This window comes from Mercurialis annua, linkage group LG7 (genome assembly GCF_937616625.2).
Source record: "Mercurialis annua linkage group LG7, ddMerAnnu1.2, whole genome shotgun sequence".
NCBI classification, from domain to species: domain Eukaryota; kingdom Viridiplantae; phylum Streptophyta; class Magnoliopsida; order Malpighiales; family Euphorbiaceae; genus Mercurialis; species Mercurialis annua.
Window position 1 is genome coordinate 7545763 of NC_065576.1, and position 26580 is coordinate 7572342.

The following is a 26580-nucleotide window of genomic DNA, read 5'->3' on the forward strand; positions in this document are numbered from 1 at the left end:
AAACCTGAGAAACGGTTCTTGTACTATTATTTAGTTAGTAAATAACCCTTATACTATTATTTTTGTTCATTTGAGATCCTTAACGTGTGTGTTAAATGGCTGTTTCGTTTATACTTTGGCAGTTGAACTTCCCACCAGTCCCACCTACATCTTTATTGCTTCTCCGATCTGCCTAGTCTCCTCTATAAACCCACAAAAATACTTGCTTTGAACCTTCAATTCTCATTAATGGCGGGCTTTTTGTCAGTCCTCAGGCGCCTATACCTCACCATTTACAACTGGGTAGTCTTCATTGGCTGGCAAGTTTACTTCTTTAATTATTTTGATCTTTTAATTTCCCCACTTTTGAAAAGTTTCAATCTTTTCTGAAATTTATGGTGTTTTTGGACACTTCAGGTCTCAAGTTTTGTTTCTTGCTGTTAAAACTTTGAAGGAATCCGGTCATCAACATGTTTATAAGGCTGTTGAGAAGCCTCTCTTTCTTGCTCAAACCGCCGCCGTTTTGGAGGTACACATTTGCTTTACATTCTCACTTTCATTTCTTGTTAATTTGATTGATTCAGTTTACTTAATTTTGGTTTTGAACTTTACAGATTCTTCATGGTTTAGTGGGTGAGTATGTTTTTTCTTTGTTTTACTGTTTGTGTTGAAGACTTTTTAATGAGAATTCAAGATTTTGATAATGTTTTGTGTTGGTGAAAAAGGATTGGTGAGGTCTCCAATAACAGCAACACTGCCACAGATTGGTTCGAGATTGTATGTAACATGGGGCATCTTATATAGTTTCCCTGAGGTTTAAAACAGATCATCTCCTCTTTTTCTGTTAGTTACTGATTTAGAAATTTATAATTTGATTTGGTGATTGGGAACTTACAATGGAGAAATTTTGATGAATGTGCAGATCCGGACTCACTTTCTTGTTAGCTCTTTGGTTATCAGCTGGTCAATCACTGAGGCAAGTGTTATTATGTTTATACTTACTTTTTAAATAGTTTTTTCTTCTTAAGTCGTGTTTACATTTTCCGCTTCTTCTAACATGATTTTCTTAGGTCATGTTTATGTTGCATGAAAATTCATCGAATCCTACATTTTGCATTCTGTTTCCATTTTCGGAAAGGCCTTTAAACTCCAAAACTTTATTTTTACACCAATGTTCTTATGGTTCAGCTGCTTTTCGCTTGAACATTTCCTGTTTAAAATTTTCTATTTCTGTGCAACATAGATTTTAGTTAATAGCATACAAGGATTTTTATCCCTAAGTGGTTAATGACTTAACTTGAGTGTTCTCACTATGGCATTGATGAAACTAAACGAAATAAAGAATGCCATTCCGTCAGCCTTAGTTTATAAACACAATAGACTAACATGTTGAGTATATTAGGATATATCTCGATATATCTGGTCCTTTTCAATATGAAATGACTTGTGAAGCAAAGCAATACTGAATTACTAAAGGACATATTATAATCTTAATCATGGCAGATCAATTTCAAAGTTCTCTATGTCAAAAAGACAAAAAATATGAGATTTTCTTTGAGCCATCTCTAAAGTTCATTGAATTTGCTTGCTTGAATTTGCAGATAATTCGGTATTCTTTCTTTGGCACAAAGGAGGCTCTTGGTTTTGCACCTTCATGGCTCATGTGGCTCAGGTATTTATATAGTTTTTCGTACAGGGAAGAAATGGAAATGTATATTTTTATGCTTATATTGTTAAACTTCAACTTTTCTTGCGCAGATATAGCACCTTTATGTTGCTGTATCCCTCTGGTATCAGTAGCGAAGTTGGTCTAATCTATCTTGCCTTGTCATACATTAAGGTAAACATATAGCATGTAATTGACTTATATTGGTGTGATTTTTTAAACTGAAAATCCACGGGGCAGTACCCGTCTCAGGAAAGATGTCTCATTGAGGTCTATGTTAAATATAGTAAGTGCGTGTAGGGTTATCCTTTATGTAACCGAGGCACACATGCAATTTCAAATGAGTTTTTGACGAGCTAATGAATGACGGAAATGGTTTGCGTAAACGAGGCACACGCACACACACTTAACTTTCCCACTCCTGAATACCTGATTGTTATGAAGGGAAAGGATGAAAGTTTTGCATAGCAATAGGGTATGTAGAAACTTTTGCTGTAATCATATCATGCATTTACTGTTTAGCATGCAACAGCATGCTGCTGGAGTGGTTGAAAAAGATCTATTGTTAAGGTGGATTATATGTTTGAAATGCTATTCACTAATTAACTAAATTGTATGCAGAAATCTGAGAAGTATTGCTTAAGGATGCCCAATAAGTGGAACTTCTCTTTTGATTACTTCTATGCTGCCATCCTTGTACTCGGAATCTATGTCCCAGGTATGAATTTGGTTTCTTTTAGTTTTTTTAGTAAGACACTAAATATATCTTCAAATATTCAATATGATTCCACAAGATCTTGTGTTGTTCAAGGAAGAATCTAGCCAATTGTAGCAGCTCATACCAGTTGGTACTGATCAAATGCCATGACTCTTGCAGGTAGTCCACACATGTACACCTATATGCTGGGGCAAAGAAAGAAAGCTCTCTCCAAATCAAAGCGAGAGTAAAGCGGGAACAAAATATTTCTAACATCATACCTTTGGCTTTTCATTACTTAATCCTTGTGGTGAGATATTTTATTCTGGAGACGTTTTACGTCTGTGTGCATTGTACGGCATCATCAAGCCAATAAATACTTGTTAAGTGTTTATGATAGGGTGTCTATTGTTATCCAATCTTCCTGTTTAGGTCAGGAAATTTATGGTTAGAGAGATAATTACCAATTATTTAGCTTAAATGACGGAATGAAGATGAATAGTGTCGGTTTATTAAAGAAATTCAGTCCCCACATTTGTTCTGTACTGCCTCTTTCTATCTCTGTTCTTTCAGTTTAATCATATTCATTAGTAAGGATTTCAAAAGGCCATGTGTAGTTTCAATAGCTCAAGTAGTTAAACCAGCAAAAAAGGATTAAGTGCAACTTTTATCATCCCTCAGCTAGTAGTTGCGTATATAATAAAAAAATTATTACAAAATTGATAATTTTTTATCATTAGTGCCTGTTTGTGTTCTCTGTTTCTTTGATTCTTCCAAATGGTTTCATCCTGCATCTTTTTAGGTAGAAGACTTGGCAAGAAAACTCAAACAAGCTACATGTACAATTCTGTGAAAGTTTTGAATGATAAGTAAAACAAAAGAAATAAAATGCAGAACTCAAAGTTCTTGTAGCTGTGTTCATCCAACCTGTGAATCACTGAACTTCATAATTATTCGGTGGATGCACTGGCAGCACTTAAATCCACAGTCAGGTCGAGTGTCTGATGCAAAACATAAACAAATTAGTGGTAATTCATTGGAAAATGAATTCTACAACAGACTTTCTAATTTGTTTACCTTTCCAGTTATTTTGCTATACATGTCAATCACATCTTGCACAGTAGTCTCGAAGTGTGTCGTTGCATCATAACTCTGCATTGACATTCCGTTGAGCTTAGTTATTATTTAAATTACAAGTATGACTCAGCATAATTTAGAGAGCTGAATTGTTTAGATATACTTACTGTGGAAATGAAACAGTTATCAGCGTCATCCTGATTAGTGGGTTCATATCTGTCGTAAGTTTCGAAAAATATTTCATCCACAGGTCCAAGAAGATCAATGCCTGGCTTCAGTTCTGTTTGAGGATCATCAGTCTCTGCTGCTGTTGTAACAAACGCAATATATTTTCCTTTCGGAGCTACATTGTGAGTGCAGGAGCAGCTAAATAGGTACCTGTGGTAGTTATAATTATCAAGTTAAGTTCATAAAATTGAATTTGTCACAACTCATAACATCCGAGTGCAGTGTTGTGTATACATAAAAACACTTTTCAAATGTTAATGCAGCAATCTGTGTTCGTGCATACTGTATAGAGTATTATATTAAGTACAGGTGTCGAAACAATGAACGCATACATATCTGATTTTCTTCCAAGTTGTTTCTGGGGCAGAATAACCTGAACTGATTGAGAATCATGCGTACTTGGGATCGGATGGCTCATTAAGCATATCGCACGAGCTACTTTCCCGATTGTCTTGACCTGTCAGCATATAGAAATAGTCAAGAATTAATAATTTCTTCTCATTCAGCTCCAGTAAGGCATATATAAATACAGTTAATGGAAGAAATCTACTGATGTTAACTGAAAAAGATCAATTCAACCCCTCAACTTTGAATAAAATCTCAAAAAAGTTATTTTCAGCATTTTTTAACAATTAAACCCACAGTTTGTCCATTTTTGGTATTTTCAATCCATGAGCTGTTGAGTTACTTGTTAACAAAATGCCGAAAATGACTTCTTTGAGATTTTGATCTAAGATAAGGGAGTGGATTGATCTATTGTTCATTGTTCTATTACAGTGGTAAAATACATTTGAGAGGATTAATAACCAAGCCTGAATCAACTCAAATCTGATAGATTCGTAGACTACATTTTAAACAATTTCGTCCCAGGACCTTACCTTATTAGGCAAATATGAAGGATCACAAACAACTTTTTTACACTTAGCAGTTTCTCCTTCTGATGTTACTCCATAGGCTTTTCCATCTGCATCAAATTCTACCTGCCATTTACATTATCCAACGCTCAAAACCAAAGCAAATTTTAAAACATCTCAGCAAATGTTATTCAGATAATAGTGTAATTCTGATAGGACATTGCCTTGCATTCTGGCTTGCTAAGCATATAGGTGCCACCGTAAACAGCACTCAATCGAGCAAACGCCTGTTACAATATGCAAACGGAATTATTAGAGAAACCACTAATACGGTTTTTCAATATTGAATGGAACTAACCTGAGGTAGCTCTCCTAGTCCGTAAAGCGGATAAATATACGGAGACCCTCCGCGAAAGCGAGCCAACGACTCTGCATATAGCTGTTTAACCAAAACATATCAAGAGAGACGATAGAGTTTAATCGGCAAGACGCTTTGAATGTGCTAAAGATTCAGTTCTTGAAAACTATACATAACATATTTACCATCCCAAAGATTCAAGCTAGGTATGGTTATTAGGGATGGACATCCGTTTCAAAAGGAATCAAACTGCACCATTTGGTTTTTATTTTTCAAAATCAAACCGATATGGACTGGTTGGTTCGGTTCAGTTTTTCAACTAAAAACTATTTTTTATATACAATTTCAAATTAAACCGAACCAAATATATAAGTTTAATCAGTTTGGTTAGATTTTTGTGTACTCATAGGTATGTTCTCAATTTAGGACATAAAGAAAACAAATATTGCCTATGAAGCTTAGGGTTGTGCAAACGGTTTTTTGATTCTGTTTGAAAGTGAAAATGTCAAAATTGATTGGTTTTTAAAAATATTAAAAACCAACTGACTTTTTGGGAAAAAGCAAATACTTGCTATAGTTCGGTTTTCTCGGTTTTTTGTTTTCCTAATATTTAAAACAGAACCGAACTGATTTTGAAAAAAAAAAAAGAATAAATATAAACCAAACCGACCATTTCCGGATCGGTTCTGTTTTGTGCACACCCCTAATCCAAGATGCACTAAAAGAGGTACTTTACCTTCATCCTCTTGACAAAGTCCATAGCAGGTTCATCCAAGTAACTATCATCCAACTGAAGTGCCAATGCATGCCCAATGAAGTCTACTGTATTATCATCTAACCCATATTTCCTACAAAAACAACAATATTAATTTCACTAACCCATTTTTTTCTTATGTTAATATTTTTCATCAAATAATGTTCATAATATGTTCAGAGCAAGAAGACATTACGATATGACATCTCTAGCTTTAACCTTGTTCAGATCCAGTCCTTCATGAGACTTGGGATCATTCTCATCGTAATCTTGCACGTAAATGAAAAACTTTCTAGCTCGACGCTTCTCGAATAATCCCATCAGTGGGGATTTCAGTGCTTCCACATCATTTGCTGGTACTTTGTGTATCTGCAAAACAATGCTTTTGCATCAGTGCCATTTATTTTCTATGTAAAAATACATATTCACTGTGGTTATTAGGAGCATCACGACAACGTACGGGTCCTTTCTATATTGCAAGGAAACTTGTTAAGTCTATCGTAATTTCATTTCTGAAAACTCAAAAGTATATATTTGTAATTGTAACTTATTCAAATGAAAAAAATTACATAGTCCCCTCGAAAGAGTTCCCGCACGGGAACTTGTTGAGCCAGTGTTTCGTTTCCGTGTAACTTAGGTCTCATTAAAAGAGTTCCTGCACAAGGGATGAGAGCGTATTCGAGCTATGGTTCATACCTTCCCTTTGTTGTACACATAACTACCATCAACAGCCTTGAAATTCAGATATTTAGTAACATCAGTGTGGATGAGGATGCGAACTAAGCCACCATTAGCCATCATGAACTGCATGAGAGACCACATAATACTGTCATTATCACCCGGTTAGCGATGAACAATACATTAACTTAACATCCAATTACATCGTAAATTTAAGCGAGAATGAGTAATACATTGTAAACTACTGGTCCAAAATGTTTAACTTACGTTATTTTATTAGTTGAATACTAATCATTGTAAACTATTCAGACCATTCTCACATTTTCGACCTAGAATGTTACATAAAATCCTCTAAAAATAGGAAGTTTTCATATATATTAAAACCGAAATATTTATGGAAAGTGAATTAAACACAAAAATAGAATAGTATATCGGCAAAAGAAATTGAGATCTAATCTTGCATAGTATTACGAATCTATTAAAAGCGAAAAAAATTGTGAAAAAAAGTCAATAAAACTCAGAAAAATAAATTACTATTATTAAAAAAAAAAATACATGAACTAACAAAATGATTATTACCTTAGGGATCATATCAACATTGTAGTCTCTGCTTGCCCCCAAGCTTTCAGGAGGCTTGTCCTCGCCTCTAAATCTTTTCCAAAGCTACAAATAAACCCAATTATTAACTTATAATGTCAATAAAAACCCTTCAACTTTTTCTTCTCTAAATTATCTTGAAATTGAAACAAGATCAATATATAGTCACCTGATTGAGATTAAGGGAAGTGGATTCTCCTCCATAATAGTCATTTCTATCCATATGCAATACCTATTTCATGCATAAAGATAATAAATATAAAGTTTCGGAGTTTTAAAAGTATTTTTCAAACGAAAACGCGCATATTATCATAAGAAAAGAAAATCCATTGAAATAATTTTTGAAAACAAAAACAGAAATTAAAGATTTACGGACTTTGAGACCATCTACAGAGAGTAAACCACTGAGGATGCATTCTTTGAGACCTGTTCCAAGTACTACGACGTCGTATTCTTCATCCATGATTGTGAAGAAAAAGTAAATGAAGAAGCAGAAGCAAAATAAATTGCAATTTTGGTAAGAAAAAAAGGAAGAAGGAGAGCAAGTCTATAGCGGGAAGTCCCTATAATTCTGTTAAATCCGTTATAACACGTGTTACTCCTCACTCATATTTGTGTCCATTATTTTTTTTATTACAATTTACCATGAAAAATGGGAGGTTCAAATTTAGTAACTTCCTTACCGTCTATATAATTTTATTCAATTAAAATCAATTGACATTAAAATCACCACATCCAAAAAGTGAGTTATAGATTATATTGGGGTTATATGTGTATAAAATTACCATAGCTATGCTAAATTGCAATTCTATCACAACTTTCAGAATAATCAAATTTTATACACCATCTTTTATTTTTTATAATTAGATTAGCGTTTATAATTTATAGCTGATGTGACTATCGGAGGATGACGTGACGCGACAAGTCAGATGTCACAAATAATTGATCATGCTGCTAAATTGATTATTGAGCTCAAAATATTTTTTAGAACCTCATGTCTTTTATAGGAAAAAAATACAAACTAACGTATTATGCTTCAACATATTAGTTCTTTGCAAATTATGATCAATTATTTGTGTCATCTAACTTGTCATGCCATGTAGTACTCTGGTTGGCACATCAGTTATAAATTTTTGAACAATGATATAATTACAAATAATCAAAAAGTGTTAAATGGAATTGCTAACTTTTAATAAAATATAGAATCACCACATTTACACTACTTTATGTTATATTAAAATTTTTAAAAGTTGACAATTTCATTTATCACCTTTTAATTAAATGTAATTAATTCATTATATTTTTCTTAAAAGCTAAAGCATTTTTTTTTAATTTTTATGTATATATTTTAAAGAAATTCACCAAACTAATCTAAAATATATGAAGTCTGAAATGCAAAATAGTTTATTTAGCTAAAAAAGTTAGACCAAGTGTATATTTGGATCCCTATACTTGTTAGTCTTTTCAAATTTGGGTCCTTGCACTCAAAAATATGTACAGTAAATTTCTGCACTATAAAAACATCTATTTCAAGTCCCTATCATTAAGCGAGTTAACGGAACGTGGGTGGCGTGACTTTCCTAACATACCCTATAAACCCTAAATACTAGTTCATACCCTATAAAAGCTGACTTTCCTAACATAGTAAATTTTTGCAAAATTTTAAATAAAATGCCAACTTTTTTAGAAAGACAAACTATGTAAAGATTTGACAAGTTGGGATTTGAAAAAAAAAAACACCACAAATGTGATTTTTGAGTAATTTTCTCCATTTTTTGATCGAAAGATGGGCCCTGCAGCGTCATCTATATTGACCCATGTTTAGCCCATAATGAGTAAAGATGGGCTTTAGACTTAGAATTGCATCGTCTTCTTCGTTTCCACGGCACCACTACAGAAACTTAATTCAAATCCCAATTTTTATCTTTATTTTCAAATTTAATTCAACCCAATTTCACTGCATCAATCTGCTGACTCTATTTTTTCCCGTCTTTAAATTCCTAAATTATGGGTGAATTTTGAATTGCAGTAAGTTAAAAAAAATAAACTTATTTCATCTGGTTTTGCATTGATGATGCAAAATTAGAAAAAAAAAATTAAAAATTATGAACAAGAAATCAAATAGCTGCTGTGCAATTTGTGACCACTCAAATCGTGCTTCTATTTGCACTATTTGTGTCAATTACAGGTAATTACAAGTAATTTTTTGTTTAATTGATTTCTGATAGTTTGTTGTAACGATATGGATATTTATTTATTTATTTATTCAGGTTAAATGAGTATAATACCTTATCGAAATCATTAAAGAGCCGCCGTGATCAGTTATATTCAAAATTGAGTGAAGTTCTTGTTGCAAAGGTTTGATTTCTACAATAATTATGAACCTTGCTGGTTTTTTATTTAGTAAATAATTTAGTAAAGAGTTATTTTTAGGGTAAGGCTGATGACCAATTGAATTGGAGAGTGCTTCAGAATGAGAAGCTTGCGAATTTGAGAGAGAAACTCCGGCGTAGTAAGGCGCAGCTTTCTCAAGGTCTTACCTCTGCTTGATTACATACAGAATGCAATTCGGACTGACGAGTTTCGTTACCTATTGTTTGATTTCATTATTGTTTGTGAAATTTGTAGGGAAGGCGCAAATTGAGAAGATGTCTAATGATTTAAATGTTAAATACAGGGAGCTAGAATTATCTCGTAACGCGGTATTTTTTTTGTTTACTTTTTGTTAATGTTCAGATTATATCTTATATGCAACATAAGCTGCCAGGGCTTTACTTGCAGTTTTACTTGCATTTTCTTTCATAAGTGATGACACATCTTGTGCAAATTTTTCGTTATTTTGCAGTTAGAGAAAAACAGAGTGGAACAACTGCAGAAAAACTTGCCAAACCTTGTCTGTACACAAAGTTTAGGACATGTAAGGACTAAGCTATACTTTTTTTTAATTTACAATTAAATTACGTTCTGTGCACGAACCTACAAATATATAGGTGTCCGGAAATATATTACCCAATTTACACATAGACATATGCTCACAAGTCACAAGTGGTGTGCTATTGTCACAAAGAATGCAATTTCTGAAATCCCGGTGATAAAATTTAGTAGTCTGAAAATGTTCATTAACGCAATCAGTATTGTTACTTCTGTTATTATTGTTATTGTTATCATTGTTGTTGTTGCAAAAGTGGATGCTCCCTTTCTACGTATGCAGAGAGGTTGAGGAACCATATCAGGTGCCATGTTTAAATTGGCGGGATTTTGAGGGATATCCTCTTCATCTTACTCTATTTGTTTCAAGTAGACAATTCCGTCTTCCTTTTTTTATGTTGTGTAATTAGGTAATTTTTCTTTGATTAAATACTATAAAGAGGAAAACATTTTATCAATAATTTGTACTATTTGCAAGTTAATGATGATATTTCAAAGTTTAAGTATAGATTTTTTTACAAGTTAAAAAGAAAACCTGTTTTTCGAGGATACTGTTCTGTAGCTTTAGATTCTGTTACATGCACACACACATAAAAACAGGTAAAGCATAAAGATGTGGTTATTACTCTTTTGGCTTAGGTTGTTTTGCCTTTGATGTAAAGCATTTGCGATGGAAGTTCATGTGCTTGTCTTTTTGTTGTTTTAATACATTTCTGTTTATTATGGCTTTTATTTGTTGAAGCAGAATATTGGGCACTTAAGACATTTTATTTACTGCAGATGGCAATCACTTCCGAGTTACTTCATAAACAATCAGTAATCGTGAAACAAATATGCAAATTGTTTCTCCTCCGCCGAGTAAGAACTAAATAGTATTTATTCTTTAATCTGTTGAAGTAGTTTAGCTATGGTTAAACATACTTTCTTCATTGCAATCCACCTATTTTGATAAATTTGATGATAGTGTTGCTGCACAAAAAGATGCTATCTATAGTTGGTCATTGCTATGCCTTCTTTTGCGCTGGATTTTAATCATAGTTAAATTACCACGATGTGTAGCTTATACTTGCTGTGCTGTGTCCCTAAACTTTTGATTGCAGAACCTTGTGATGCTATGAGCAAATTATGAAAACAAATGTAGTTTTGTCCCATTATGTTCTAAATTGTGAGAATAGCAAATAAACGAGTGACAGATTATCAATTAGAGAACATTACATATGTGGATTGTTTTTGAGATTGAACATTGTTTAGAGAGATAATAGGTCTACACTACTGCTGAGCATAGAAGATAAGGAAACATATCATTAGTTAATAAGACAATGGCTTAAAAGTTGGTTGGAATGTATAGTTATTGGTTAAATTTTCTAAGGAAAGGGTGGTGTAAAAAAAATCAACGGTAGAGAAACTCGGAGGGTTAGTATCATTAGCTTTTATTGTGCTGCGTTACAGTATTGTGTTAACTATCCTTTTATATTTAGCAAGCAGTATTTTTTTTTAAGTTTAAACTAATTTTTTTTATGTGCATTTACTCTCTAAAATCTAATTCCATATGATGATTCGTGAAAGCCATGGTCCAATTACATTGTCGTGCCTTTCTGGATGTGGGCATTATCTTTCCAGTAGTGATTCTTTTTTAATCTTTTGATGTCTTATAGGTTATCGTAGAAGAAAAGGATGGGTCTAGCAGCCAATATGATAAAATATGCACTGCACTCTTACCAAGAGGACTCGATCCCCATTCCGTTCCATCATATGATCTTGCTGCCTCCTTGGGGTAATACTTCTTTCTCTATGCTTTATGGGTAAATAGTATTAAATTTAATTAACTGGATTTATTATTATTCATATAAAAAAATTACTGTCAATTATATTATTAGAAATCTTTCAAACTTATCAAATGTAATGTACTCTATTATTACAATTTTATCAAATTTTTGGAATATTATTTGTCTCTCTTTTTTAAATACCTATAGAGCCTCTAAAAATAAAAAGAGGAATAAAAATAATTCTCATGTAGTCATCTTTAATACTTTATTGCTTTGAGCTGTGTTCATAAATATTAAAGAAACAATTACAATAAATGCAAGGCCATTGACCGTCTGCTCATTTTCCAGAAAAGTAATTATAATTACAAGTTTATTAGTTGATTTTAGAGTTGTATGTCATGCACGGACTTTTACCTATTTGGTGAAGTTTATATTGTAGTGTAAGTAAATTTACAACAAATGCAAGGTATGCCTATCGACCATTTGTTCACTTTCCAGACTAGTAATGATACTTTTAATTTTATTACTTGATTTTATAGTTGAATGCCATAAACAGACTTTTACCTATTTGATGTAGTTTATATTGTAGTGTTAGCAAATTTTTCCTGTAGTTTAATATTGAAAAAAATTCTTATTCTTATCTTCCACAGGGTCGATTTTTTTCCTTATAATTAGTAATTAAAATTTTTAAAATGTGATTTTATTATTTATTATTCTTTAATTATTAATTGTAATTTTACCCTTGTCACCCCCACCGCTCCTGCTGTCCCCTCATCTCCCTTCCTTCCACTTTTATGTGTGTTATAGATTATAGATATGTTACTATGTTGGGATTTCTGGTTGCTACTATTATTCTTGCTTGTTAAGGACTGAGTTCATTCTAATCAGTAGTGCTTGCTGTCCGAAAACAGATACATGATCCAACTTCTAAATCTTGTTGTTCATAGTTTGGCTGCCCCTGCACTTCATAACTCAGGTTTTGCGGTAAGCATTTTGCAGCTCGGTTTAATATTTAAAATAAATCCTTGAGGACTTTATTATTGTCTTCTCTTTTTTTCTTGTTTTCTTGGCTGGTTTTCTTTTTTGAAAAAGCGAAAATTATTTTGGCATTTGATAAAGGTTTTGAAAGTTAACCTTCTAAGAGTAATTTTAAGATTATACTTGTGATTGGAAAAGCTTGGATACAGATATGCATGTGCATTTACTTTGACTGAATACGTCTGGGTGCTGTTAGGTCAATTTAGATGAATTATATGGATTTTACAACTTGCAGAAGTATTTTTTAATGGGTAGCTTAAAGTTTAGGCTTTATTTGTTCTTCTCTTTTTTTGAATTTTTTAAAGTTTACTAGCATTCATGGATAAATTATGCAGCACATATTTATCTATGCTAGTTGACCCCAATTAACATGGGATTAAGGCTTAGTTCAGCTTTAAATAAATAAATTTATATATATTATATATATATATATATGCTCTTGAAATTTTTAAAAATCGTATCAGATAATAATTATTTACCTTTTTTTGGCTTAATCCTTTGATCATTTATTAAGAAACTTGTCAGATTATATAGTCCAGTATTTTTGAAGGATTATGCTCAACTAAAATCTGCTGAATTAAATCTTTTGCCCTGTTGAAGGAATTTTGTTTTTTCCAGTTGTTAAACGTGTATTCTAACTTTTCCTCAGGGTTCTTGCTCCCGAATATGGCAGCGAGATTCTTATTGGAACGCAGGTCCTTCTTCTCGAAGGTATATTTCTGGAAGGAGATATTTTTACTTTTCTTAAATTTTGATTATGCAGTGACTAGGTTAGTAGTAAACTAAGCCTTAATTTTTTTATTTCCTTATATTTATTCTACTGGGTGTTTATGCAGCAATGAGTATCCCCTTTTCATACCACGACAGAAGTATTGCTCTACCAGTGGTGAAAATTCATGGACTGATAAAAGCTCGAGTAATTTTGGTGTTGCATCAATGGAATCAGAGAAAAAGGCTTATCTGGATTCTTCTCGAAGTAGCAGCTTCAATTATTCCTCTGCCTCTCCACATTCAGTTGAAACTCATAAAGAATTACAGAAAGGGATTTCACTTTTGAAGAAAAGTGTGGCATGTGTAACAGCTTATGGTTATAATTTGCTATGTTTAGATGTGCCTGCTGAAGCATCTACTTTTGAAGCATTTGCGAAGTTGTTGGCAACACTGTCATCTCCAAAGGAACTTCGATCTGTCTTTTCATTGAAAATGGCTTGTTCTAGGTATGTTCTCTATATGGTTAATTCAGCTCCAGCGTTTATGAAATTTGAGATTAGGGAACTCTATGGTTTCTGGTTATAATCAAAATGGCAAAGGAAAGAAGCTTAGCTTTTAATGTAACCTTGTTATCCAACTTACGTTGTTTGCACTCCTCTCTTCCTTGTCACCCTCTCCTTCAGAAATCTCTGAATTTTTCTAGATAAAAGGACAAATTAACGAGCCAAAGGAGATCTGCATTGCAGATTAAATGCGTTGTTTGGAAATACAGGTGCATATATGAATGATGACATCTAAGTGTGCTTGATTGTAGTCCCACAACTAAAAAAGTGCTGCATGTTTCAGATTTACTTGATAACTTCTTTACATGTTGATTTCTTGTTTAACGTCTTTGTGAATGTTATCGCACTACATTGTTTCACTACCAATTTTGATGCCTTTTCTATTGAGTTTCAGGTCATGTAAGCAAGTTCAAAGATTGAATAAATCCGTATGGAATGCGAATTCTACCATATCATCAAGCTCCTTGCTGGAGAGTGCACATGCCCTGTATCTTACGGTATGTCCGAAGAAATGGCTTATTTGAAAATGTTATAAAATTTAAACTGATGTTTATACATAGCTATACAAGAATGAGATCACGGTGTGCAATTTCCATCCTTTTAATCATCAATTGTGATTTTATAATCTATTTGAAATATAGCTGTCCATTTTTATTTCCTTCAACTTTTTCGCTGCCTTACGGAAAGGGGCTAATTTGACTGCCAGTAACCAATATTTCTTATGTAAACTTAATAGATTATTTTCTAGCCTTCAATAAATTCAATAGCCTTTGATTTAAACATCCACAAGTCAACAAACTTTTGTGTTGAGATATAATTACGGTCTTGAATAATATGCTGAGAAATAAATGATCATTTGCTTCCTGACCTGATTTTGTCGAGATAGAGAAGATTGCTGGCAGTAGAGAATTACTTCTTTATATCAATGACTATCAAATTTAAAAGATTTTTATTGAGCAACTCTCAAATTAATTTTCTTTTAATCAAATGTCATTCATGGTTATTTGCTTCTGCTGCAGAAAAACATAAGCGATAATTACCTTCCAAATTCAGCTACCAGTTTTCTTTTTGGCACTGAGATATCTGATTCTGGAAAAAATGAAAGCCTTTTTGATGGTTGGGATCTGGTGGAGCATCCCACTTTTCCTCCACCACCATCACAAACTGAAGATGTGGAGCATTGGACTCGAGCTATGTTTATTGACGCCACGAAGAATTAATTTGCTGGCATTATTGTCTTCAAATTTTTTAAATTTCTGTAAGTGGTCGTGCTGATACTCCTCTTCCATGTTGTACTTGCTGATACTTTCATTCTTCACTTAGATGCAAGTATCATTGATTTACTTCAATACTCGTCACGTAGTGTTACAACTTACAATAGGGTGGTGCATAAATTGAACCTGACACCATACCGATAAATTTGGTTCAGTTAAAATTATTCGATTTTTTCTGTTGGGTTTTGGAAATAAAAAGATAAAGTTCACTTTTGGCATAGATTGAACCAAAATTCAAACGGTTTGGTTTGTTTCAGTTTGAGATATTTTAAATCTCTGTAAATTTAATTCAGTTCAAACCAAATGGACACACCTAGTCACAAGTGAAGCTTGGAAATCATGAATTGCGGTCCTTTGTGCATCTATATTAAAGCATAGAACTCCTTGTTCGAACTTGGCCGCTTTAGATTCTTTTTGATTGTTTGATCCATATTGGCAGTTACCTTATGGCTATGATGTTCAGTTTAGTTTGATCTCTACAGTATTATTTTTGTTGTCACATAGACGCTTAATTGTATGGTAGTTTCATTTTTTCTGGTCTATTTTACCAAATGGCCGTCTGTTTATTTCTGCAGTATAGTTGGATTGCAACTTTTTTTGTTTTGTAGATCTATTTGACTGCCATATCTGAATGAGCTAGCAGGAAATAATCATGTTTTAGTTTCTTTTGTAATTCGAATTGATACAAGTGATGATCTTTTTGTTTCATTGTTTCCTGATAGAAGCGGAAATCTGATTTACGTTTTTTGTGTTCATATTGGTAGGTCCGGAAGACATTACGCAAATCAATGATGTGGCGGAGAAGGGTAACGGCATAGGGATGAGTATACTATTGAACATGTAAAGTTTTAACTTACCATGGCCATTGTAAAGTTTTATGTGTTGGCCTCCATTTAACTCCATAGTGTATATAGAAACAATCTAAATAGGTGTTTACACCTTAACCTTATCATTATTGAGGTGTATACATAATATACTGATCCTTTTCTTTTGCATTTTTCTTTGTAGTAGTCCAAATGGTTCAATTTGGTTCTTAAATATTTATTTTCAGACCCCTTTATAAACAAACCAGAATATAGTGCATGTGAAATATACTTTTTCCCTTTCATTTCAGAAGTTTTTTTGTTATTTTTTTTAATGTTTCAATGAATATACAATGTGTTTTGTTTGCATAATTTTCCTTTTTTACTTTTTTTTATTTGAATGGTTAAACATAGTATTTTACAAGATAATTACTAATATGTGTAATTTCAAAGCATTAAGTGAATGGCTGTAATTTGTTCCAACTAATGTAATATTAAAAATACATCATGTCATTAGTTAAGAATAGTGAAAGAAGTAGTGAAAATTATTATTACACAATAGGACAAAATAGAACTATGTTTTTTATGCCTTCTTATTCTTAATAGAGGAATTTGCACAAAACACTCCTTTTTTTAACTTATTTGTTCAAAATACCTCGATTTCAAAAATTTACTTTTTTACTCTATTTTTCTATTATTTTTAGTTGTACCTCAATTAGCAAAATAACTTATTTATATTTTTACTCTCCTTCTTTTAAACACATGCATATCTCATTTTCCTTTTTTTCTCTCTCCTTTTTCTCTTTCCTTTTTCTTCTTTCTTTTTTCGTTTATTTTTTTTCTCTCCTTTTTCTCTTTCTTGCTTCTCATTTTTTTTCTCTCACTTCTTTTTCTCTCTCTTCTTCTTCTTCTTCTTCTTTTTCTTTTTCTTCTTCTTCTTCTTTTCTCTGCAACTTTTTTTTTTCGTTTTTCTTAAATCTACTTTTTCTATTTTCCACATTATACAAATGAACTCCAAGACAAAGAAATTTGAATAAAAAAAGAGTTTAAGAGATAATATGATGGTGATAGATGAGAACGTTCTTCTTCTTCTTCTTCTTTCTTTTTATGTTGTTTTAAATTATTTTAGCATCGTTTTTTGAAATTTTTTACAACTTTTTTTGAAAAAATCGTAATGTTCTTCATTAATGATATTTTGACCTGGTTTTCAAATGTTTTAAATTAATTTTAGAAATCGTTTGAAACTGTTTTCTCGAAACTGTTTTATACTGTTCGAAACCTTTGTAAACGGTTTGAAACTGTTTTATACTGTTTGAAACTGTTATTTTTTAAACTGTTTGAAAGTATTTTTTAGAAACTGTTTTAGACTGTTTGAGATCTTTGGAAACAGTTTGCAACTGTTTTATACTGTTTGAAACCTTTGTAAACAGTTTGAAACTGTTTTTTTGAAACTGTTATTTTTTATGTAAACGGTTTGAAACTGTTTGATAATATTTGAAACTGTTATTTTATAAACTATTAAAAAGTATTTTTTAGAATCTGTTTTAGACAGTTTGAGACCTTTGTAAACAGTTTGAAACTGTTTTATACTGTTCGAAACTGTTTTTTGAAACTGTTTGAAACTGTTATTTTTTAGACTGTTTAAAAGCGTTTTTTAGAAACTGTTTTAGACTGTTTGAAACCTTTGTAAACGGTTTGAAACCGTAATTGAAACTGTACTTGAAACCGTTTGAAATCTTTTTTAATAGATTTTTAATGAGAACAAATAAATTAATAATTTACAGTTTTCTTTGTTTTTTAAGAAAGTTATGATCGTTAGATTTGAATTCGAAGTGAAATTTGAAGCTATTTGATTAGGAATTAAAAATTCGAGCGGATCGAAATTAAATTTTAAAGTCACAATAAATTTTTAAAAAATAATGATAGAATTAGAGAAATCAATTTGTTGAATTGTTATGAGCTGAAGATTTTAAATTGAATTGTTGATTTGTTGTTTTTTTTTCTCTTTAAATGAGCTGAGAAGAGAAGAAGAAGAAGAAGAAGAAGAAAAAGAAGAAACTTTGAATAAAGTGTGTTAGGTATAAGTGGAGTATAAAAATAAAGAGCAGAGTAAAAAAATAAATGGTTGACACGCTTGGGGTATGTAAATCAAGTTAGAATTTTAGGGTTATTAAATGCTAATATTTTTTTAATCTAGGTAATTAGCTAATTCTCTCTTCTTAATAATGTATAATAAATGAACTTTTTAAATAGAACGAAAAGATTAGAAGAGAGTAAAAGGGACAAAAATGAGGAAACTCAAGAAAATGAAAAATAAGAAACTTTTCTCCATTTTTCTAATATAATTCTCCATTTTAGAGTCTAATGAGATGATCGGAATTCAAAAGTGAGAAAGCATGAAGATGAGATGCTTATCAGCAGGAAGTTATTAGGGATAGCTTGTTGTGCAACGGTTTTGATAAGAAGAAGAATCGTTAAAGCTTTTAAATCCTTATAAAGTATTTTCGTAAAAGATTTAGGTTTAAAATAAAGAAAATGTTTTTTAAATAAAAAATCAATAAAAAGTATTTTTACAAATAAGGTTAGATGATGGATTTTGTTTTGTGGGCTAAATAAATTTATGGATTAATTGCAAATTCAATCACAAACTTTACCTTAATTTACAAATATAACAACGGACTTTGAAACTTGAAAATGTCAGTAACCAATTTTTATTTTTTTGGCAATTTGATACATTGACCAATCATGCAACAATATATGCGGTGTATTACAATGTCCACGTCAGTGTTTTTTAGATCGGTGTACCAATTTACCAAAAAAAATTGATTAATGACATTGTCAATTTTCAAATTTCATGTTGTATTTGCAAATTAAGGTAAAATTTGTAATTAACCCTAAATTTATATATCCACACTAGTGAACAAAATGCCAAAAGCAATCCTTAAAAAAATATTAACATTTTGGTCTATCAATTTTATATATCATGATTATTTATTCAAGAAGTAAATAAGAATATGAAGAGTCTAATTAATTAAAAGGTTAATTCTATAAAAAAAATCACGAATTTAAAAAAAAAATCATTTTAATCACGACTTTTAGGAGTTATCATATAAAATCATGAATTATTTTTCCGGTGAATTTTGCCTTTTGTTTCTTTTTCAAATCCACCAAATTTTGGTGGCCACGTTAGCAAAAATACGCTAAAAATTGATATGTTGATAGATTTGAGAAAAAAATGAAAATTCATAGTTTTATATGACAACTTTTAAAAGTCATAATTAAAATAAAATTTCATATAAAGTTCGCGATTTTTTATGAAATTAACCCTTAATAAAAATAAGATACAATTAAATATCCTTTTGTTGAAATTTTATTATAAAATTTTTATTTAATACACACACACAAAATTAGATACACAGTTTTTAAAAAGAATTATAGTTTTTTCTTTAATTACGGACTAATTTATCAAAAATGTAAGTTAAGAGAAAAAAAATTGTTATCAATTAGATTTTTTAATTACTTGAATATAATTATCAAAATTTAAAGTTGATGAATCAAACTTTTATTATTTCTGTCAATTTAGTCATATTTATAGATATGTAAAATCATTTTTTGTTTTAAAGAAATAAAATTTACAAATAACAAAAAAGCTTTTGTAATATAGAGATAGCAAAAGGGTACAAATGTCCAAAGGTACACAAAAGTGGTTACATAAATTATACAACAATAACACCATTCTCCTTTGAGTTCCCTTGTTTAGCCAGAATATGGTAACCTAACATCAAAATAAATATACATTAAAAAAACATAGTTGTTTACATTCAAAACAAAAAAAAAGGTCGGTTCATTCATTTGTTATAAATCTTTTAATTTGGTTTGATTTTCAATTCTGAAAAACTAAAAAATCAAAGAAACCCCAATTATCTACATATAACATAATGTTTTTTATAAAACAATAGAGAAATTGTTATATGTTAAGTGATTAAAATGAATGATACTTATGATTTTTAATTTGCACATCTCTTGCAATTAAACCGAAAGTCAAATTTAATTGGATTTCTATTTTCTCAAAAACCAATAGATTTTTTAAAACATTCACTTTTGAACCTATCTGATATAGAGTTTGATAAGAAAAGGTTATCGGTAAAAGTTTATTTTAATCTTTAAGCTTGGAGAGAAGAAATCAAAAGAATTCAAGTTCGTAACTTCGGAATAAAAAAATTAACTTGTCAATTTTGGGTTAGTTACCACCTTTTACCATTAATAGTGATGTCGGTGTAACTGACTACAAATTGACAAGTTGCGAGTTCTGTTTTTCAAGTCACGAATTTGGACTCTTTTTGATCTTTTATCTCAAGTCGGAGGATCGAAATAAACCTCTACTAAAAAGGTTTATATTTACTAACCCCAACTTGAGGGATGTATCAGAGCTCTCATAGTCATTTGGGGGGCCATTTGAGTTGCAGATATTAGTCACAGACTCTGATGACTGCCCTCCTTCCTCCACATTCTCCGAATCCGCAGCCGCAGCCGGCTGCTTCCGGCCGTTAGATATCTCCACAACCTTCAGCATATGGTTCCATTAATTAATACACTCAGACACAGTAAAAGGAAAAAAAAATGTTTAAGTGCATTGCAAGAAACATACTTGTTGTCTGAGTCGTTCATTCTCTTCCATTAATTGCAATCCCTAAACAAAAATATTAAAAATTAAAATAGACATTAAAAATGATTTTACTTTGAAATAATTTGCATTACTGATGTTCAATTTAGTGTCTCAACTATCGTTTTGACCAAATAAGTATATGATGATTCTCATAGATTTAACCTTACCAGAATGCTTTTAGTACAAAATTAGATCATAAAATCAGTCGATTAATTTTACACGAAGTAAATGTAAGCTTCAAAATGTCTCACCGGAATGATGATTGTGATTGAATTCCAAATTTGATCTACGTATATTAAATTTTATAATAAAAATCCAATTAAATCACTTTAGGACACAATTTTGTACATTCAGCATTCCTGTGAATTAAATCGGACAAAAGCATCATATCGAAATATTTTGAAGTTCGCTAACTGATTTGATCAAAACAAAAGTTTGGGCACCAAAATGATAAGTCTAAAGGAGCTGACCTTTCTTTGAAGTTCACCAATTTCTTTCATAATTTTGTCACCCTAAGATCAACCAGAAGATAATCATTAATTAGCTTAGTCTTTATCAAAACTCTAATCCAATCTCGGAAAATAAATGGAAGAATTACATACTAATAGAACCTGAACTTTTCAAAATCTACAACTTTTATTATCTGGACTTCTATTTATTTTAAATTAGTATTTTAGCTTTTTAAAAATATATCAAACAAATAGCTGTTTTTCGAGCGCTAAGAACACATAATGGCTAACCATATCAACAAATTTGAAATTTATTTTTAACTTTATAAATATTCCGGTTCGGTGATTGAGAAATAGCTAAAAGCACCTGTTTGATACACTTTTAAAAAAGTTGAAACGCCAATTTTAAAAAAAAATAAACAAATTTAAGCACTTAAATAGCAGATTTAAAAAAGTTTAAACACCATCAATTTAATTTTTCAGAAAAAAATTAAGAACCTTCTTCTCTATAACACGGCTTAATCCAGTCTCAAGAGACTTCTCTAGCTGCTGCAATTCTTCGATATTTAATCCTTGAAGGTCTTCTCCTCTCATTTGTCTAGAAATACATGAATTAATGCATATAATAATAAGTATAAACTAATAAAAGATATCAAAATTTTAGGCCGTTTATTCTATGTTTTAATCGGTACCAAAACTTTTAATTCTATCAAAATGGTATCAACAATTTAAATTTATTACAGTATGTACTTTAAATTTTTCATATCCAGTTTGAAGCATATTATAACAATATATTTCACTCGGTCACCAGATCAATATAATTGGAAAATGGTGAAATACTATCGCGTGAAATATAAATTAAATTTTTAATAACAATTTGCTACGAATTAAAATTTAGAATTAAATTGAAATGTAAAGTAAACTTAAAAAATTGGGTACTACACAGTTTTTTAACCCTAAGTAAACAGATAAAAACATACCTGAGTTGTTGGCTTTTCTCTGCAACTTCCTTGCTCATCCTAGAGAAGTTACTGTCCTCCACCAGCTACATTAATTATGATTTTGTTGTCAAAACTTTCCTAAATTTAATTTTTGTTTAAAGCGATGACCCTGGTAATTTTTCGATATAATATGATGACCGAGTGAAATATATTTTTAAAATATAATATCATGTCAATTATTATGTAGTTGCCATATCGGTCCTTATCCAACGTGGCACCTTACATATGCTGCCACTGATTGCCATATAGACTAATTTTGATTTTAAAAAAAAAGTGCTTTGATCGAAAATAAAAATTAATTTTTTGTATCATTTTGATACAAATAAAAGTTTTAGTATCAAACTGGAACATGGATACAAAACTTTACCTGTAACTCAAGGGATGGTTGTTCTAGCTTCTCTAGATTTTTGGAGTGAAGATTATGCCTGTCTAGTATTTTCTTCATGCTTCACAACATAAAAAAAATATAATAAAATCACCTTGTGATTTTTAAATAGAATTAAATGCTCTTTATTTATCGAAAATTTAAATTATTTAAGCATTTATCAAACTATGAATAATTTAATGTTTAATATCATGAAAATTTAAAATTTATCATTAATAATATAAGAGAAAATATGACGTGGTAAGATTTAGTTGCCACATAGAATAATTTGACCAGAAATCATCAAAAACCTTCTCGTTGTTTATAATTTTGAAGTTCACTATCAAAATTAAAACAAATCAAAGTTTTGTAACCAAAATGAAATAACACAAAAAATAAATTGACTCTATAAATTTAATACCCAAACCTTGGAGAGTCCAAAACAATCATATACAAATGCATAATTGACCAAACCAACATTTCTATCATTCCAATTTTCACTAAGATGTTGCTTCTCAAAGAGTAAAAAAGCTAACTAATGGTATAATAAACAAAAGACAAATGCATTAAACCAACTACATATATATTGTTGCTCAAAATGACAAATCATGTTCTTAAATTGTACACAATGGATCTCATATGATTCTAGCAAGTACATATCCACATGCTAATACATATGATTAGGACAGCCATGCATATGATTTGTACTTCTACTTAGTTATTACAACCTTTCACTTTCTTCTATCTATAATAGTGTACTACATTAATTCATAATGCATTGAAATGTATTGATCCATACATTGAACATAGTAATATCCAGAAGATTAATCAATTGTAAATTAGTGGTTTTATGATGTGGACATGTTTGTTAAACCTATTTTAAGTATGTTTAATTGAAAGTTGATTTATGTCAAAAAAACAAATTGAAAGTTTGAAGCTAATTTAAATGGTATATATTTTTCGCCAAGATTCTTTTAATTACATCTTGTTGTTGGTAAAATAGAATTTTGATTACTGAAATGTGTAAGAATATTGTTCTGTAAATTAACTGCAAAACGTTTTTGACTTAAAAATGTAGAGATCAGGTCTGGAAAAAATAGGAGGAAACAAATTTAAAAAGAAGTACAGTTTTCTTAGAGTCACAACAACTATGCTTATTCCCCATTAAGCTCCCATAAGCTGTTAAGGACCACTTAGAAATTAAAAAGAAAAGCAAAATTATTGTTCAAGAATCATCAAAGCTGCTCTACTTTTTATCCATAAATCCAACTTCGAATAGTTAAGATGAAATTAAATGACTTGTAAGTTATGTTAAATAAACAATGAGCTATAGCTCGAATTGTATACGTAGTAACAATTCTACTAGGTCATCGGTTTTATTCGCGCTCTCTCTTTCACAATTATCAAAAAAGGTTATGTTGAAAACTAATCGAGTCCGGTGTTTTGGCGTTTCATTTTCTTTTCTCAAAACGCTTAAGAAGTTCCGAAACTTTCCTTTTTACAAAGAATTCTCGTAAAAAATATCATTTTGTTGTTTATTATTTCAATCAATATTTTCCAATTTTCATATAACATAAATCATAAGTAGAGGGTTGTTGACATTTTAAACAAGCCAATTGATTTTGTATAAAATGATATTTCAGACTCGTTATTTATCACTTCAGTCAGTACTCTCAAATGATCAAATCTCATATAGTTTTTACTACATGGTATCAAACAATCAAATGGTTTAACCGTAATATGACCACACAGATTATAACTAATCGATGAAATCAGATTAGTTAATAATTTTGGACTTCGAATAAATAATCCAAAAAGTTAAGGAAAAATCATTCATCAATATTAAGACAGATAGTCCAAATCCTAAGAAAAAATGCTAGAGATGTTTATAAATTTCATATGGAATGGTTAAGGAGAAATTTAATTAAAATAAAATCATTTAAGTTGTAAGTAGAAATTAATAGTAATCAATACAAATGAATTAGTGTTATGCAAGATATATTACAGTTTCATCCCTCACTATTGTCATGGATATTCTACATTATCCTCTCCTTCACTCAAATCATTTTACACATGAATATGCATGAAAAAATGGATTGAAAAATATATAATTTACTGTTTCAATATAGTCCTCACTATGTATTATTTGAACCCACTTTTTTTCATTTCTAAAAATAATTGCTGATAATGCTAGCTAGGTCACCTTATCCTTATAATATCACATTCAACAAGTCAGATCACCTTATCCTCAAAAATCTATCTTATATTTATACATAAAAAAAAATCCATGAAGAAAATATATAACACATTGAGAGGAACAAAAGAAGAAATTTTCAGGATCAAAGTGAACCCAAAAAGAAAAATGCATCACCCATATTTTATGAAAGAATCACAGTTTTTTTTTCACTTTGAAAAACAGTACCACAGCATTAATTAAAACTTAAAAAAAACATATAGATAACAAAAACAGGCTATATCTATGCATGAACAGTAACAACTAATAGACCCTTATAGCTAAGCTAGCTCTTACAGTCTATCTTGAGCACCATAACTTATCAAATCAACACACAAAAATCCATTAAAAAAACACTTAAAAAAACACTATTTTTATTTTTTTCATCACAAAATCCCTTAAAAGTATAAAAATATATGGAGAAGATGAAAAAAAAAACAGACCTGGAGCTGGAATATTCAAAGAGTTTGCCGGTGGAAGAGAAAACAATAAGAGCAACATCAGCATCGCAAAGAACGGAAAGCTCCTCAGCTTTCTTGAAAAGTCCTCTTCTTCGTTTCGAAAACGTCACTTGTCTTGCTGTTGCGTTATCAATTTTCTTGATCTGAATTTTTTCTCTCGCCATAACTGTAATCTTTAAATTTTTTTAGCTAAATCAAGAAACTTAAAAAGTTTTTGCAGTTTTTTTAAATCTGTATGAAACTTTTTTCTTTCTTAGTTTGTGGGCACAAAGAATAAACCAGCATATAAAAGAAAGGTTATGACAAGTGGTGGTGAGTGATAGTCCCCATTTTTACCAAATTTAGAGACAAAAACCCTAGAAATGAAACCAAGAAAATTGCATTTCTTTTTGGGGTTTTCTTCAGATCCAAGCTTACAAAACAGGAAATAAAATCAACCAACTCAAGCTCTTGAGATAGAGACTGGTTATTGGTTGATGCAATTTTTAACTCTTTTCACTTCAATTAATTTTGAGAAGCTTTTAGAGAGATAAAGTGCAGCCTATTGGAGAAAGAAAAATAAATAGTTTTGGAGTTTTGGTGAGTGATGTTAAATTTATAAAGGGAAAGTCCTTTTTATAGTCAAACAAGAATGTTTATTTTACTTTTTTATTTACCACTTTGGCATTAGTTAATGTAAAATGTTTTTTTTTTCCTCTAATCAAAGTTTACTGTAAAAGGTTAAGATGGTTTTTAAGTTTAATTCTCTTTTGGTTTGGGATGAAGAATGGTTTTCAAATTAATATTCTTTTTATATTTTTTTAATACTACACCTACGTACTTTATTGTTTATAAATTATATTTAAATTTAATTTTTTATTAATCTATTTGAAAATAAATATTGTTAATATCTATTAATAATAAATTATAATATATAAATAAATATTAGTGTTTGTCTGATTTTTGATTCTGTTACTTTATGACATATGAATTTTTTATATGTTTCTAGTATAAGTCATATATGGAATAATACAATAATAAAACTTATATAAATATTTATAATTATAGGATATAAAATAATTTACATATAATTATCACACTTAGATATTTAAATAAATTTGTTAATAAATCAAATATGTAATTTATAAACCTAGCATGGTGAATTTTTGAAGTTTCACTATTAAAGATTAAAAAAGTGTTATTATGGAGTTGGATTGAAAATTAATTTATTCTAAATTATACTCCTTTCATGTCATAATATTTATCGCATTTGGATAAAAGAAATTGGTCCGTAATATTTATCATTTTAAAATATTAAGAGAGCAATAATTATTATTTTATTAATTTTTTTTATTAATTTTTTGAAGGAATATAATAATACAAATAAAAATAGTAGTCATAAATGTCAATAAATTTTAAATAGGATTAATTAATAGAATTGTTTAAAGATAAAAAT

At 30.3% G+C, this 26580-nt stretch overlaps 4 protein-coding genes across 6 annotated transcripts; 2 read left to right on the top strand and 2 right to left on the bottom strand.

Annotated features, from left to right (window-relative positions):
• The first annotated feature begins 110 nt into the window (after positions 1-110).
• LOC126654498 (very-long-chain (3R)-3-hydroxyacyl-CoA dehydratase PASTICCINO 2) lies at positions 111-3927 on the top strand. Of its 2 annotated transcripts, XR_007632625.1 has the most exons (10): positions 111-299; positions 397-508; positions 594-612; positions 705-793; positions 902-955; positions 1581-1651; positions 1738-1819; positions 2267-2363; positions 2523-2652; positions 3670-3927. XR_007632625.1 is itself a non-coding variant. In XM_050348385.1 (9 exons), exons 1-9 carry the CDS (start codon positions 229-231, stop codon positions 2591-2593), a joined length of 666 nt encoding a protein of 221 aa, XP_050204342.1. In that variant the 5' UTR covers positions 111-228; the 3' UTR covers positions 2594-3927. The 2 variants fall into 2 exon arrangements, 1 of the variants encoding a protein (XP_050204342.1); XM_050348385.1 differs by having other exon boundaries at positions 2523-3927.
• LOC126654495 (guanosine nucleotide diphosphate dissociation inhibitor At5g09550-like) lies at positions 2957-7420 on the bottom strand. Of its 2 annotated transcripts, XM_050348383.2 has the most exons (14): positions 7265-7420; positions 7058-7120; positions 6871-6954; positions 6310-6417; positions 5810-5982; positions 5596-5707; positions 4860-4940; positions 4726-4788; positions 4526-4627; positions 3980-4104; positions 3587-3797; positions 3420-3494; positions 3270-3343; positions 2957-3189 (listed from the first exon to the last, which is right to left on the bottom strand). In XM_050348383.2, exons 1-13 carry the CDS (start codon positions 7349-7351, stop codon positions 3293-3295), a joined length of 1335 nt encoding a protein of 444 aa, XP_050204340.1. In that variant the 5' UTR covers positions 7352-7420; the 3' UTR covers positions 2957-3189; positions 3270-3292. The 2 variants fall into 2 exon arrangements, with proteins under 2 accessions (XP_050204340.1, XP_050204339.1); XM_050348382.2 differs by having other exon boundaries at positions 2957-3343.
• Positions 7421-8763: 1343 nt separating this feature from the next.
• LOC126654494 (uncharacterized) lies at positions 8764-16236 on the top strand. The gene is made up of 13 exons (XM_050348381.2): positions 8764-9076; positions 9159-9246; positions 9322-9421; positions 9517-9590; positions 9734-9805; positions 10597-10674; positions 11472-11590; positions 12494-12566; positions 13270-13331; positions 13457-13837; positions 14289-14391; positions 14914-15152; positions 15933-16236. The coding sequence occupies exons 1-12, from the start codon at positions 8994-8996 to the stop codon at positions 15112-15114; spliced, it is 1434 nt and encodes a 477-aa protein (XP_050204338.1). The 5' UTR covers positions 8764-8993; the 3' UTR covers positions 15115-15152; positions 15933-16236.
• A 3374-nt stretch (positions 16237-19610) lies between these two features.
• On the bottom strand, positions 19611-25719 carry LOC126654497 (MADS-box protein JOINTLESS). The gene is made up of 8 exons (XM_050348384.2): positions 25128-25719; positions 22455-22533; positions 22067-22131; positions 21585-21684; positions 21108-21149; positions 20620-20661; positions 20378-20535; positions 19611-19746 (listed from the first exon to the last, which is right to left on the bottom strand). The coding sequence occupies exons 1-8, from the start codon at positions 25307-25309 to the stop codon at positions 19728-19730; spliced, it is 687 nt and encodes a 228-aa protein (XP_050204341.1). The 5' UTR covers positions 25310-25719; the 3' UTR covers positions 19611-19727.
• Positions 25720-26580: the final 861 nt, after the last annotated feature.